This window comes from Pongo abelii, chromosome 1 (assembly GCF_028885655.2).
Source record: "Pongo abelii isolate AG06213 chromosome 1, NHGRI_mPonAbe1-v2.0_pri, whole genome shotgun sequence".
Taxonomy (NCBI): Eukaryota; Metazoa; Chordata; class Mammalia; order Primates; family Hominidae; genus Pongo; species Pongo abelii.
Genome location: NC_071985.2, coordinates 124164477 through 124178232, shown reverse-complemented (window position 1 = coordinate 124178232; position 13756 = coordinate 124164477). Strand labels below are relative to the sequence as shown.

Below are 13756 nucleotides of genomic sequence, written 5' to 3'. Positions count from 1 at the left end.
GGCCAAGCCCGCGCCCGCCCACAAAGTCCCCGCCCTCCCTCCTGCTTCCGCCCGGCGGTGCGCTGCAGGCCGCGGCCGCTGGGGGCGCCCCCGACCCCCGAAGAGCTGAGGCGGCGGTTCCTCGAGCCTCGCCTCTCCCGACTCCCAGACTGGCGGCGGAGGCGGCGGCGGCAGCGAGCTGCGCACCAAAAGGGCGCTCACCTCCCCGGGCGAGCTGCAGCACGACCGCTCCCTGAGGGCGGTCGGGGTCCGCGCCGCAGCTGCCGCCGCGTTCCGGCCCAGGCTGCCGCGAGAGGCGGCGGCAGCGGCCCCGGCCGCGGCCGGCCTGCGGCGCCCCCCGGCCGCGCCCCCGCGCGCAGCTCGCGGCCCTGGCCATGGGGCTGGGCGGATCCAGGGCTCGGCCAAGCTGAAGCGGCGGCGCCCGGCCGTGCGCCCAGCTTGCAGGCGCCTGGCTCTCACGATGATGAAGAAGAAGAAGTTTAAGTTTAAGGTGGACTTCGAGCTCGAGGAGCTCTCCTCAGTGCCCTTCGTCAATGGGGTTCTCTTCTGCAAGATGCGGCTGCTGGACGGCGGCAGCTTCACCGCCGAGTCCTCCAGGTAACTCGCCTCCCGCGCCTCCTCGCCCCTGTCTGCTTGGCCAGGGCTTGTTGGATGGGCAGCATCTCTCCTTGGCCCGTTTGCTCGCCTTTCCCTAGGGACTGCTCTGAAATCAGTCGAATTTATTGATCTGCAAAGTGCTTTGCAAATGGGTTCTTCTCAGCTGGCCTTGACTCCTGCGCTCCTGACTCCAGATGGTGCCTGGTATCTGCTCTTCTCTCCCAAATCCTCTAGGAATGGGAGCAATGGCCAGAGAGGGAGGATGCTTCTGGTTTCTCTTAAGACATTTCCATATTTGTGAAATGCAAAGTAGAACTTGAGCTGTTAAAAACTAAAATAACCCAAACTGTTGGAGTTCCAAGAGCCCAGCTCTGAACAGAAACCTGTGCTTAGCACAATTCCTTCTCCCTTGTAGGTTACAAGGGGACTTGGCCACCCAGTCTGAGGTTGGGGTAGACCTGGCCAGGCTTGACTTGAGTCAAGTGCTTCTGGCAGACGAGACAACGGTCTGTGCCTCATCAGGGAGCGGCGTCTCCAGTTAGGCGCTAATGCTGGATGAATTAGTCTTGAAGTGGCCACTAGTAGGTCTCCTTGTGGAGGGCTTAGAGCCAGATGGGGAGCCCAGGCCCTGTCCTCATTTTAAAATGAGCCCCTGGGCACTCCCAGAGAGAGGCATTAGCAGGTTACAGAATGAAGCTATTAAATAATAGGTGTGGCATTAATAATAGGTGTGGCAGTGTTTCTTGAGTAATTTCAGAGCTACTCACAGGTTGACAGATGTACCCTAAGGTGCTTTCTTTAAAATATATACATAGAGAGAGAAAACAGTTTTTTTAAATGAACTTTTGAGTTCCTGAGATCAAGAAGGGTTAAAAGTTAATGTTATTCTGCCCGTATATACTGGTCTTAGACTTTATTTTTGCCCTAAAAATATTCTACTTAAAAAAATTCTGTCATTCCATTTATAGTATAAAGGAAATAATGTCACTGGATTGTGGAATTGGGGCTAGAAACTTGTCTTCTGGGGCAATATTGAAGCCTATGGAAGCCAGAAAATGTCTAGTTGGCTAAACCAAAGGATATATGAAATTAATAGCTTGCCGAAGACAGTTTTTAAAATTAAACTGTGGTGACACATCAGTGGATATTCAGCTAAGTATTTTAAACACCTGTAAGAGAAGAATGTAACCTATTTTGGTGCAAAAAAAATATTGGACCGTCTCTTACTTGTTGAAAAGCCTAAGCCGATTGGTGAAGGTCCTGTTGGTGCAGGTGACAGTCTTGCCCTGAGGCCTAGACTTTTGCTGCAGGGTCCCACCCCCGACGCCAGGTAGTTAGACTGGCGCTCCTGGGCCAGTGGTGACACCTGGTGGTCAGGGCACTTGTCTACGGGGCTTCCTTCCTACCTCAGTTATGTTTATTTGGCTTACTTCCCACAAGTCACTTGTTCTTTCGTTGTAGGCAGTCATTTATTCAGCAAATATGTGTTGGCTTCTAAATATATTATCTTATTTAATTCTCATAGCCAGTCTATAAGATAGGGGTCCCATTTTGTAGATAAATAAACTGAGGCTCAGAAAGCATAACTAACTTTCCTAAGGTCCCCTCAGCTGGTAAGTGCGATGCCGAGATTCTGATCAGGTCTGTGTAACTTCAAACAGGGTGGTGCCAGATAAAGGAATAAATCGTGTGCCATATATGAAAGTTTCTGAATAGGGAGCTTCCTAATGACTTTAATGAGCAAGGGGTATACTCCGCAAGACTTAGAAATGAAAAAGTTGAGTATCTTGGGCTAAACTCACCCCTTTTTCTTCCAATTAAAATTTGACTTTGATCAATTTGATTTTAAGTAAGATTAGGAAGAGTGCTCTGTATAGCCAAACCAAAAAGCCATATAGTATGGGGGAAATGACCATAATAAGGAGCCTGTGCCCTTGACATTAGATAGAGATAGTTGGTGTAAAGCTAAGAGCAAGGATTTGGAATGTTGTGAGTCTAAGCCTAAACCCCAGTTCCGCTGTGGTAAACCTGGATGGGTTACTTAGAGTCCCAAAACTTCTGTATGTAAAATAGAAACCATCACTGACATGTGGCGGTGTGAGGATTTAGTGAGGTGATGTGCCCAAAACACCTAAACAGTGCTTTAGCACCCAGTTGGCATTTAAAGAGGAGACCAGGAACTTGTCCAAGAAGGTCCATTTGCTTTAGATGTTATATTTGATTCCTTTATCCTAACAACTACAAAATTGTTGGTTTGAGAAAGAGACCTCATTTTACAAGGAAAAAAAAAGGAAAATCAGAAATATCTAAAGTAAGTGAATTATTTCAAAATCACAGAACTTTTAATTAGTGGGTGCCAGTCAAGGCAGTGCATCTCTAATTGAACACTAGATTTTAACTTTTAAAAAATTGCTGTATGTGCCCCTTAAAAGTCAGGTATAGTTAACACTGTAACATTTCTCCTGTAAAAATATGAAATGAATTACATAGAAAAGAGGTAACATAGCAGGCCCAAGACCGCTATTCTTAGAAAGGCCTATGTACAAGGCTGGCCCTTGGCTGGCATCTGGGAGCTGGAATGGTAAATGGTTCCAAACATGATACAAAACTTTACCTAAATGATACGACTGGCTCACTGTGCCTAGACTGTACAGAGTGGTTTATGCTAAATTCCATCTGGAATTTTGGTTCTTGCTAGGCAGCCTACGTGACCAGCCCTAATACAAATTTTGGGCATTGAGTCTCTAATGAGTTTCCCTGGTAGATAGCACATCACAATTTAATGCTAGAGAAATTAAGTGTGTGCTGATTCGACTTTGTATCTTTTCATTGTAATAAACTTTAGCCATGAGTAGGACTGTATGCTGAGTCCTGTGAGTCCTAATGAATCACCAAACTTAGGATTGGTCTTGGAGACTCCCTGATGGATGAACCTTTATAAAATAATACTCATCTTGCTACAGAAAAGCCTTAGAGGCACACAGAAAATTACATATATAGATATAAATAGAGAGACCCAAATATATATAGGTCATATGTGTTTGATATATATATTAATATATTTGGCTTTGTACAACAACTAAACATGCAGATCATTTATTGTTCACCAAATATTAGTTGAGCATTTACCAGGTTTCTATTAACTGCTCTCCATCTGGGATTGTGAGAAGTACAACAAATATAAGGATCCACAAGGGAATTACTTCTAATGAAATTAGATCATAGATGTATAATTGCTTGACAGTAGAAGACAGTGTGACTTAGTGCCCAATCAATGGATCAGACAATATATGAGTGTTGTTGAAATTCTAAAGCAAAAGAGTTTATTTACAACTGTAATGGTTACTGACAACCACATTGGCATTTCTGTGGAGCACTCTGGGAGGATGAATTTGCATTGACAAAGTGAGGGTGGGAGGACAGCTTGAGCAAGTCATCAATAGGAGTTAATAATACATCAGCCTGATTGCAGAGCGTTCATGTTGAACAGAAGCAGAAGATAAGATTAGAGAAAGACTTTGAATACTGTTGTAAAGAGTTTCTTTCTACTCTCTTTCTATAAATGAGAGTTGCTTTCTGCTGCTCATAGGGTAAAATTAAACCTAAGATTCTTGAACTGAGTTGTTGTGTGGTTAAAGTGGTGTTTCACCTGGCTGATAGGCTGATGCTATTTGTATTCAAGGTTGGGTGGGGGGGAAATTAGAGATGGGGAAACAAATTAGGAGGCTATTAAAATAACCCAGGCAGGAGCTAATGAGAACCCGAACTCCAAGTTGTCTCATGTAAGTGACTGATAAATGATAATATTATGACAGATGCCTTGATGCCACGACAGAAGTGAAGAAGTCAGGAAAATTATTTGTTTTGTTTAAGGGGAATATTGCATATGGTGGTGGAAGATATGGTGGGTTAAGTTGTATGCTTAGCACGCTACATTTGAGGTGACAGTGAGCCTGATGAGTAGTTGGAGGTATTTGTTGTGGTATGTAGATTTCTTAGATGTTGTCTATTGGAGCCATGTAGGCCTGCTTACTAAACTTATTTAGAATTTCCTTACATTGTTTTTACCCTTTTAAAGATTATTAGTGAAAAAAGGCCAGGCATAGTGGCTCATGCCTGTAAATCCCAGCACTTTGGGAGGCCGATGCAGGCAGATTGGTTGAGCTCAGGAGTTTGAGACCAGCCTGGGCAACGTGGCAAAACCCCATTTTTACAAAAAACATACCAAAAAATTAGCTAGATGTGGTGGTGGGCACCTGTAGTGCCAGCTACTCAGGAGGCTGAGGTAGGAGGATCGCTTGAACCCGGGAGGCAGAGGTTGCAGTGAGGTGAGATCACCGCCACTGCACTCCAGCCTGGGCAACAGAGTAAGACTCTGTCTCAAAAATAAATAAATAAAAATAAAGATTATTAGTGAAAATTAATTTTAGAATCCAGTTTTTCTTGGTATTGTTTTCAATGAAGAGACTGGAAAAATATAAAGACTAAAAGGTAATTATTTGTAATAAATGTTATTAAAATGGTCAGGGTAAATTGTCAGATTTTTACATGCCATAGTTAATAAAATATTTGGAAAATACATTGTACAATTATAGTGGTCTATTCAACTGAGGCTAAATTGTTGCCTAATAAAATACAGTCATGTATCCGTTAACAGTGAGGATCTGTTCTGAAGAGTGCATCCTTAGGCGATTTCATCATCGTGCAAAAGTCATAGAGTGTACTTACACAAACCTAGATGGTATAGCCTACTACGTGCTTAGACTATATCGTATAGCCTGTTGCTCTGACCACATTGTGTATTTGGTCTGTTGTTGACCAAAATGTCCTCATGCAGTACATGACTGTATTTCTGAAGATGTTTCAAAAGGACAATATTATTGTATTTAAATCTTTTCACAGTACTTCCTTTGCAAAAGCATTTAAATCACTTTTGAGGTTTATTAAAACTGGCAGGGCAGGTTTAATTCTGGCCTACTTAAATAAAAGAATAATAGGAAGAAATTTTTTCTATATCTTTTAGAATTCCCTAGTTTGCCTTATTTTGTTCATCTTTTTTTTTGTGCTGATAGCCAAATAGTTTTCTAAGTTTCACATGAGGCTGTGGCAGAAACACATGTGAATTTGGGGAGTGTCTGGGATGCTGATGAGCACATCTATGTATTGGACCTTTTACTCTGTAAACAAGCAGAAAGGATTTCTTTCTTTTGGCCAGAGTACATCCTTCTGTTTTCAAGATTTTAGTTCACTGCACATTGTGTATTTCTTTTTAGTAAACATTTCTTTATTGAAAAAGTAATACAGATTCATGTGGAAAACTTAGAAAATAGAAAGGCAGAAAGAAAGGAACAAAAATTGCCCATAAATGAACCACCCAGGGATAATCACTATTATAAATATTTTAGTATAGAAATTAGGAGCCTTTATTGATCCGTACACATACATGTATACCCACACTCCCCCACACAACTATCACGTACCCTCTTTAAGCCAAAATGAGATTATACTATGCTTAGTATGGTTTTTTACTTCATGTATCTTTTCATATCATTAAATATTCAATTACAAGATTATTTTAATAGATGCATATTATTCTATTGTATGAGTTTCCATGATTTATTGAACCAAATCACTTTTGAAAGTCTTTCTCCTTTCCTTTCTTTTTTATTAATAGTTTTATAAATAAACTACAATAAACATCCTTATAACCAAGCTTGGTATACATCCATTATTATTTATTTAGGATTAACACTTAGAAATGGAATTATAGAGTCACAGGGCATGCAGATTTTTAAGGGTTTTGATATATATTACCAACTTGCCCTTCAGTGCATTACATTGATTTTTTAAGATTAATAATCACTAATAAGCAGCAAATTATCAAAAGTTACTAGTAGTAGAAAGTACTATCTGACCATATGGCACAGAATTCTTTATACACTAGATCCAGCAACCCCACTTCTGGGTATACATTCGAAGGAACTGAAATCAGTGTGTTGAAGAGAATTCTGTACTCTCATTGTCTTTGCAGCATTATTTACAATAGCCAAGTTATTGAAACAACCTAAGTGTCTGTAAACAGATGAATGGATAAAGAAAATGTTGTATATACAATGGAAATTATTCGGCCTTTTAAAAAAAAAAGGAAATCCTGTCATTTGTGACAACGTGGATGAACCTGGCGGACTTTTGTTTAAAGTGAAATAAGCCAGGCACAGAAAGGCAAATACTGCATCATCTCACATATATGTGGGATATAAAAAAGGTGAACTCATAGTGGATGAGGGCACGGAGAGATGGGGAACTGTTGGTCATAGGGCACAAAGTTTCAATTAGGTGGGATGGATGTGTTCAGATCTGTTGTACAGAATGCTGACTACAGTTAATAATAATGTATTATACTTGAAAATTGCTAAGAGAATGGATCATAAGCATTCTCCAACAGCAAAAAAAATAAATATGTGAGTTGATGGCTATGTTAATTGGCTTGGTTTAGCAATTTCACAATATATACACATATCAAAACATTACATAGTACACAGTAAGTATATACAATTTTTATTTGTCAACTATATTTTAATATAGATAAGTAATTAAAATAAAAAATTTTTAATTAAAAAATTCCTTATACCCTGACCAGAAATGGAGTCATCAATTCACATTATTATAATACCTGTAATAATAGTAGCTGACATTTATTTGAGCACTTTCCCAGTGCATCAGGAACTTTTCTAAGCCTTTACATTTAATCTTCAAGATATTCCCGTGAGGAAGGTGCTATTATTACGTCATTACCATTATTAGTACCCTTGCCATTATTGCTGCTATTACTGTCATTTTATACCTGGGGAAACAGAAGCACAAAGAGATGCTAAAAGTTACTCAGCTAGTAAGTGGTAGAGCTAGGAGTCATTCTAGCTCCAAGGACCACTGTTAATCACTAAATTCTACTGCCTCTGAGGCTTTGTGTTGTATGCTGTCTCATTTTTATGTTTTATAAGAATGGTAGACAAATATATATAGTATAACTTTTTCTGAATGTCAGTTTCAGAAAACTGGTTCCAATATGTGACATCACTAAACAGATTACAAGACCTGGCCCCTTTAGATTTTCCCTGAGGCAATTGTATATGAAAGATAAGTAAAATGCAGCCAGGCATTTTTATGGGCTCATGCCTGTAACCCCAGCACTTTGGAAGACTGAAGCAGGAGGGTGACTTGAGCCCAGAAATTAAAGAACAGCCTGGGCAACATAGTGAGACCCTGCCTTTGAAGAAAATTTAAAAATTAGCTGGGTTTCATGGCATGCACCTGTGTTCCCAGCTACTCAGGGAGACTGAGGTGGGAGAATCGCTTGAGCTTGAGAGATTGAAGCTGCAACGAGCCATGATTACACCACTGCACTCCAGCCTGGGTGATGGAGCAGGACTCTGTCTCAAAAAAAGAAAAGAAAAGAAAAATGGTACTCATGCCACTTTTTTTTCAAGATGTGGCTTTGTACAACTAAGTTCACAAAATTTAGTCACATTATTGGATAGTCGTATCTTATAAAAATAGTATTAATGCCATTTTACACCAGTAAGTTAATATTCACCATTGTATCACTGAGCCTTACATAGCCAGCATTTTGTAAATATTGAAAGAAAGCAAATATTCAGAGAAAAGATCTGTTGTAGTTTTGCTAAAGATGACACACATACAGAGATCACTAAATTAAATATATGGGGAAGTATATCATGTTTTATCTACACAGCTTGTAAAAAATTATGTTCGGTTTGGGGTGTAGGCCTTTGAGGGTTATCAAATGGAGGTCCAAGGAAGATATTGGGATTCTTAAGAATCTTGAACTATGCTAATAACAGGAGACTGGGGTTAGTTTTGAGAAGATAATGGTCTTCAAATACTAAAAAATTGACTTGTATATATGTATATTTTACATTCCTAATTTTATTTGATTCTTACAAAACCGCTTTAATAGAAGTAGGAAACCATTGTCACCTGTTTTTGGTTTAGGATGAATGTCAGGTGCTATAACAAGGTATTTTTAAAAAATAACAAGTGGCTTAACCAAGATAGAAGTTTACTTCTCTTTCATATGAAGTCCAACCTAGTGTGGTAGCTGTGCTCTGTCCAGTTGTCAGGGGCCTGGACTCTTTTTGTCTTGTTGCCCTCAGGGTATTGTTCTCATCCACAGGGACTGACTTGGCTCACCCCACATCCGAATTCCAGCCACTGGGAAGGAGGAGAGGGGAAGGGGAGGTCCCTTGTGCTCACAGTCCATTGACCAGAACATCAGCACCATGCCACATCCAGCCCCAAGGTTGAGAAATTTAGTCTTTACTGGGTGCCTGTATGCCTAGTGAAACACTCAGTTAGAATAAAGGGAGGAGAGGACAGATATCAGGATAATTAGCCTCTGTCATACCACTCTTTTAGACATGAGAAAGTTGATCCTTAGAAAATAACTTGTTCAAAGTCACATATCAACTAATGAAAGATATTTGAAAAATTGTGCCATAAAGAGGGAATAGACTTATGCTGGGTGCAGCTGAGGACAGAACTAGGACCAGTGGGGAGATGTTAAAGAAGGCATGTTTCTATTCAGTATAACATTAAAACAAATAAGTTCTAATATTTAGGAGAGTACAATAGTGAGTAGGCTACCTCAGTACTACTAACAGTTGAATGACCTCATCCATTTGTCAGGAGTGTTATTCATCATTAGGAGGATGGGTCATCTAGATGATGATGCTGATTATTCTTTTTAGAGACAGTCTTACTCTGTTGCCCAGGCTAGACAGGCTTGAGTGCAGTGGCATGATCATAGCTCATTGCAGCCTTGAATTCCTGTGCTCGAGCGATCCTCTCTCCTCAGCCTCCCGAGTAGCTGGGGCTACAGGTGTGTGCCACATGAACATGCTAAATTTTCTATTTTTGTAGAGATGTGGTCTTGCTATGTTGCCCAGGCTGGCCTCAAATTCCTGGCCTCAAGCAATCCTCCTGCCTCAGCCACCTAAACTGCTGGGATTACAGGTGTGAGTCACTGTACCTAGCCTCACCTAAATGATTCTTAAGGACCTTTATAACTCCAAAATTCTATGATTAAGCTTTCAATTTTGTCTTTTAAACCTTTCATTATAGCTGGGACTGGACAGCTTATATCAGCCAATTATATGTGCATTTGTGTCTCCTTGATATCCTCTCCTTCACCCTTCTTTTAGTCAATCCACATTTCAGCCATTCTTTAAGATCTAAATCAGATATCTTCTCAGTTTTATACCCATACGTGTCCAACCTACAGTCCACCCACGGCTCCTAACATTACTATACATACTGTATCCTTAATTAATGTTAGTTATTTGTTGAATGAATGAAAACTTTTCTCACCATCCCACTGTGATTTCACTTGTCACTCAGTTCTTACAGTTCTTGTTGCTACAGTCATTTCACACCAAATTTACTCTTTTAATTACCTTCATGAAAAATTACCATACAGTGTACAATTTGCAGTAATAAAAATAAACTCAAGAATAGGTCGAAAGGAGAAAGTGTTTAAATGGGATTTTTTGTGGGGGTGAGGTCAGGGGAAGTGTCATGGAAGAGAGTTCCTTAGCAGGGTGTTTTTAAAAGTCTAGCTGGAGGAGAAAACGGAATGATAAAGGGAACAGAAGACACAGTGACATGAAGCAGCATGTTGTGTTGAGGGCACAGTGGGTAGAGTGGTGTATAACTGCTGCCACATAGAGGGAGAGAGAGGAAGTGGTCATTTCAAGGAGCCTAGACTTGGTTCTGTGCTGTAGTCTAGGGAACCAAAAGTAGGGAGTGATATGCAAAGTTAGTGGTTTGGTTTAAGGTTGGAATTGAAGAGAATTCTCATCTGACACATGACCTTAGCTTTCTCAGTAGCAACCAAGAAAGGTAGAATAAGGGATATGAGGATAATGATGAAAGATCAGAAAAGCTTCCACAAGGAATGGGAGAGGAAGCTGACCAAAGACAAGTCCAAAAGACCCAACTGAAATTTAAAAACATGAATTTTAGTGATGGCAGTATACGTGTTCATGCAGTTTTCTCCAGCAGTGCTTGTATGTCAGGGATAGGAGGCAATGGGTAGTAGAATTGATTCAGGTTTGGAAGTTTATGGGTATGTGGAAAGGCCTAAGGCAATTGGGAGTACTGGTGAGAAAGGAATCTAAAGAATCAGTAATGGGGTCCAGATTTCATATGGAGCAAAACCAGGCCAGGGAGATAAATAAGGAAAATATGGAACAGTTGGAGGATGAAGGCCTCAGTGATGTTAAAGGAAGATATGTGCAGAAGGAAAGACACTGTGCAGAATTAGTTGGTGGGGAGGGGCTGTACTCAGAGTGGGATATTAACGCTTGGGATTACTTCAGTAGAGCAGTCCACAGTTGGCAGGGTATGGATGTTGCTGAGATGGTGTGAAGAATGGCATAGGGCAAAGAACCCTGAGTCTAGGGCGTGTTGTTTGCATGGTATTAAGATAGCCAGAATGATTGCAGGTGTTGGAGTGAAGAGAGAAAAATTGCAAAACAGCTACTTCCCTGTCACATCAACCTGGAGGGGAGGAGTGTGACATAAGCCAGACATCACGTGCCTCAAGCTTTTAAACCCTAAGCTTGAAAGTAGAAGAGTTACAGCCTGCAAGTGTCAGTGAGAGTGCTGGCACTGCCTCTGGACCTGTGGAAGATGGGGGTGGAGAATAAACATCACCTCTGCTGTAGGGGTACAATACAGCTAGTGTCCTCGTGAGATAGCCAGGTTTCAGTTAGACAATGAGAGGAGTGTTCTATGAAGAGACTGAAAGTATGAGGGTTTGTTTAGTCCTAGAACAGAGGTTTCAGGTGGTGTCGTGGAATGAGTTGGGAGAGAGAGGAGCAACAGAATGAGTTGGAGTGAGGAAGAACAGAACAATAGGACAGAGAAGATTGAGGATTTAGGGAGAATAGGTGAGCAAGACTTTCATCTTAGATTTTTCCTACAGATTACAGGGATGAAAGGTATAATTTGAACTGACTGGCCTCAAAATTTTCAGTGTGGATATGAAATAATTTAGTGTCAAGTGATACAAGACAGTTTCTCTGGCTGCTACTTCTTGGAGTGTAAAAATGAGGTTGCGTTAGGTCCTGCCGCCCACTTCCTAGGAGGTCATGCCTTCTTTTATCATCCGTCCCTCCTCCTTACTGTCTCACACCCCTCTACTGACAAACTTAATCTTCATCCTCAGCAGTCTTTTCACTATTATTTCAGAGGATGAACTATTCTTCCTCCTGTTCCTCGCCATTTCTCTGTATCTTTGATCCTATCCTTGTTTACCTTCCTTCTCTATACAATTCTGATACAAACTTCATGAGAAAAATAACTACATTTCCTGTCTCTTAAGCATTCCTCCTCTCCCCTCAATCCTGCACTCTGACTGCTGCCCCAGCACTCAACTGAAACTGTTTTTGCTAATACCATCAGTCATCCCTGATTGCCATGTCTAATCAGTATTTTTTCATTTCTACCTTTGTACTGTGTTTGAAACACTCTGAAAATTACCTATTTCTTGAAACTTGACTATCTTGACTTCCATGAATCCTATTCTTCACATCTCTAATTCCTTCTCTGAATTGCTTGAAGGCACTTCTTCTGCCTGCCTTTTTTTATAGATTTTATTTTCAGAGCAAAATTGAATGGAAGATACACAGTTTCCATATACCCACTGCCTCCCACTCACATAGCCTCCCCCACTAGCAACATCCTGCCACACGGTCGTACATTTTTGCCAGTAGAGAACCTACATTGACACGTCATTATCACCCAAAGTTCACAGCTTACATTAGGGTTTACTCTTGGTGTTGTACATTCTAGGGGGTCTGCAAGTATCTAATAACATGTATTCACCAATCTAGTATCATACAGAATAGTTTCACTGCCCTAAAAATCTTGTCTGTTCCACCTTTTCATTCGTCTTTCTTCTCTAATCCTTGATTTATTTTATTTTTTTTATTTTTTTTTGAGACGGAGTCTCACCCTGTCGCCCAGGCTGGAGTGCAATGGTGCGATCTCGGCTCACTGCAACCTCCGCCTCCCGGGTTCAAGCAATTCTCCTGCCTCAGCCACCCAAGTAGCTGGGATTACAGGAGCACGCCACCACACCCGGCTAATTATTTTTGTATCTTTAGTACAGATGGGCTTTCACCATGGTTTTGCCTTTTCCAGAATGTCATATAGTTGGAATCATGCAGTATGTAACTTTTTCATATTGGCTTCTTTCACTTAGTAATATGCATTTAAGGTGCCTCTTCCTTCACGGCCTCGTAATTCATTTCTTTTTAGCACTGAATAATAGTAATTACCTGGATATACTATGCTTTACCCATTCATCTACATATTAGTTGCTTCCAAGTTTTGGCAATTATGAATAAAGGTGCCATACATTTGTGTGTGCATGTTTCTGTGTAGACATAAGCTTTCACCTCATTTGGTTAAACACTGAGGAGCATGACTGCTGGGTCATATCAGAAGAGTATTGCCCACCCGTCTTTAAAGGCTTCCACAGGATTTGTGAGGCAATGAGGGCAATTAGGATTCTAGTTTGCAAATAAATAAAGATCAGAAAAGGCAAATGATTTACCCAACATTATACTAGTAGTAAGTGATAGAGCAGGTCTAAAATTCAAGATTCCTGCCGATTCGTCCAAGACTTTTTCATTATCTTATGTGACCTCTTTATTACGTAACAGAGAAATAGAGTTTAGATTTCTCACCTGGAGGTCCAAGCCAAAAACTGCTACACAACCCTTGAAAAACTACAGTACCTCGTATAGCCTTGGCTGGGAAAGGGAATAGGCTGGAAAAGTAACTACAGTCTTTGTTAGGGCCTTTAGTGATGAGGATATTAGAGTCTCCAATAAATCCAAGAATTTGTTTATATTTACAATGTATTAGGCCAAGAGTGAAAAGGCAACTCATAGAATGGGAGAAAATATTTGCGAGTCATGTATTTCATAAGAGATTGATATCAAGAATAAGTAAAGAACTCCTACAACTCAACAACAACAAAAACACCAAACAACCCAATAAAAACTGGACAAAGGACTTGAATAGACATTTCTCCAAAGAAGTTATACAAATGGCCAGAAGCACAAGAAAA

At 40.6% G+C, this 13756-nt stretch overlaps 1 protein-coding gene across 2 annotated transcripts in view; it reads left to right on the top strand.

Annotated features, from left to right (window-relative positions):
* Window positions 1-108: 108 nt before the first annotated feature.
* The window catches only part of EEIG2 (EEIG family member 2), an 81709-nt gene continuing 68061 nt past the window's right edge, over window positions 109-13756 (top strand). Inside the window, exon 1 of one of the 2 annotated variants that reach the window (XM_024230753.3) lies at window positions 109-597. In XM_024230753.3, coding sequence (XP_024086521.1) covers window positions 461-597 — 137 coding nt within the window. In that variant the 5' untranslated portion in view covers window positions 109-460. The remainder of the gene's footprint in view (window positions 598-13756) is intronic. The other variant, XM_024230761.3, reaches the window with a different exon arrangement.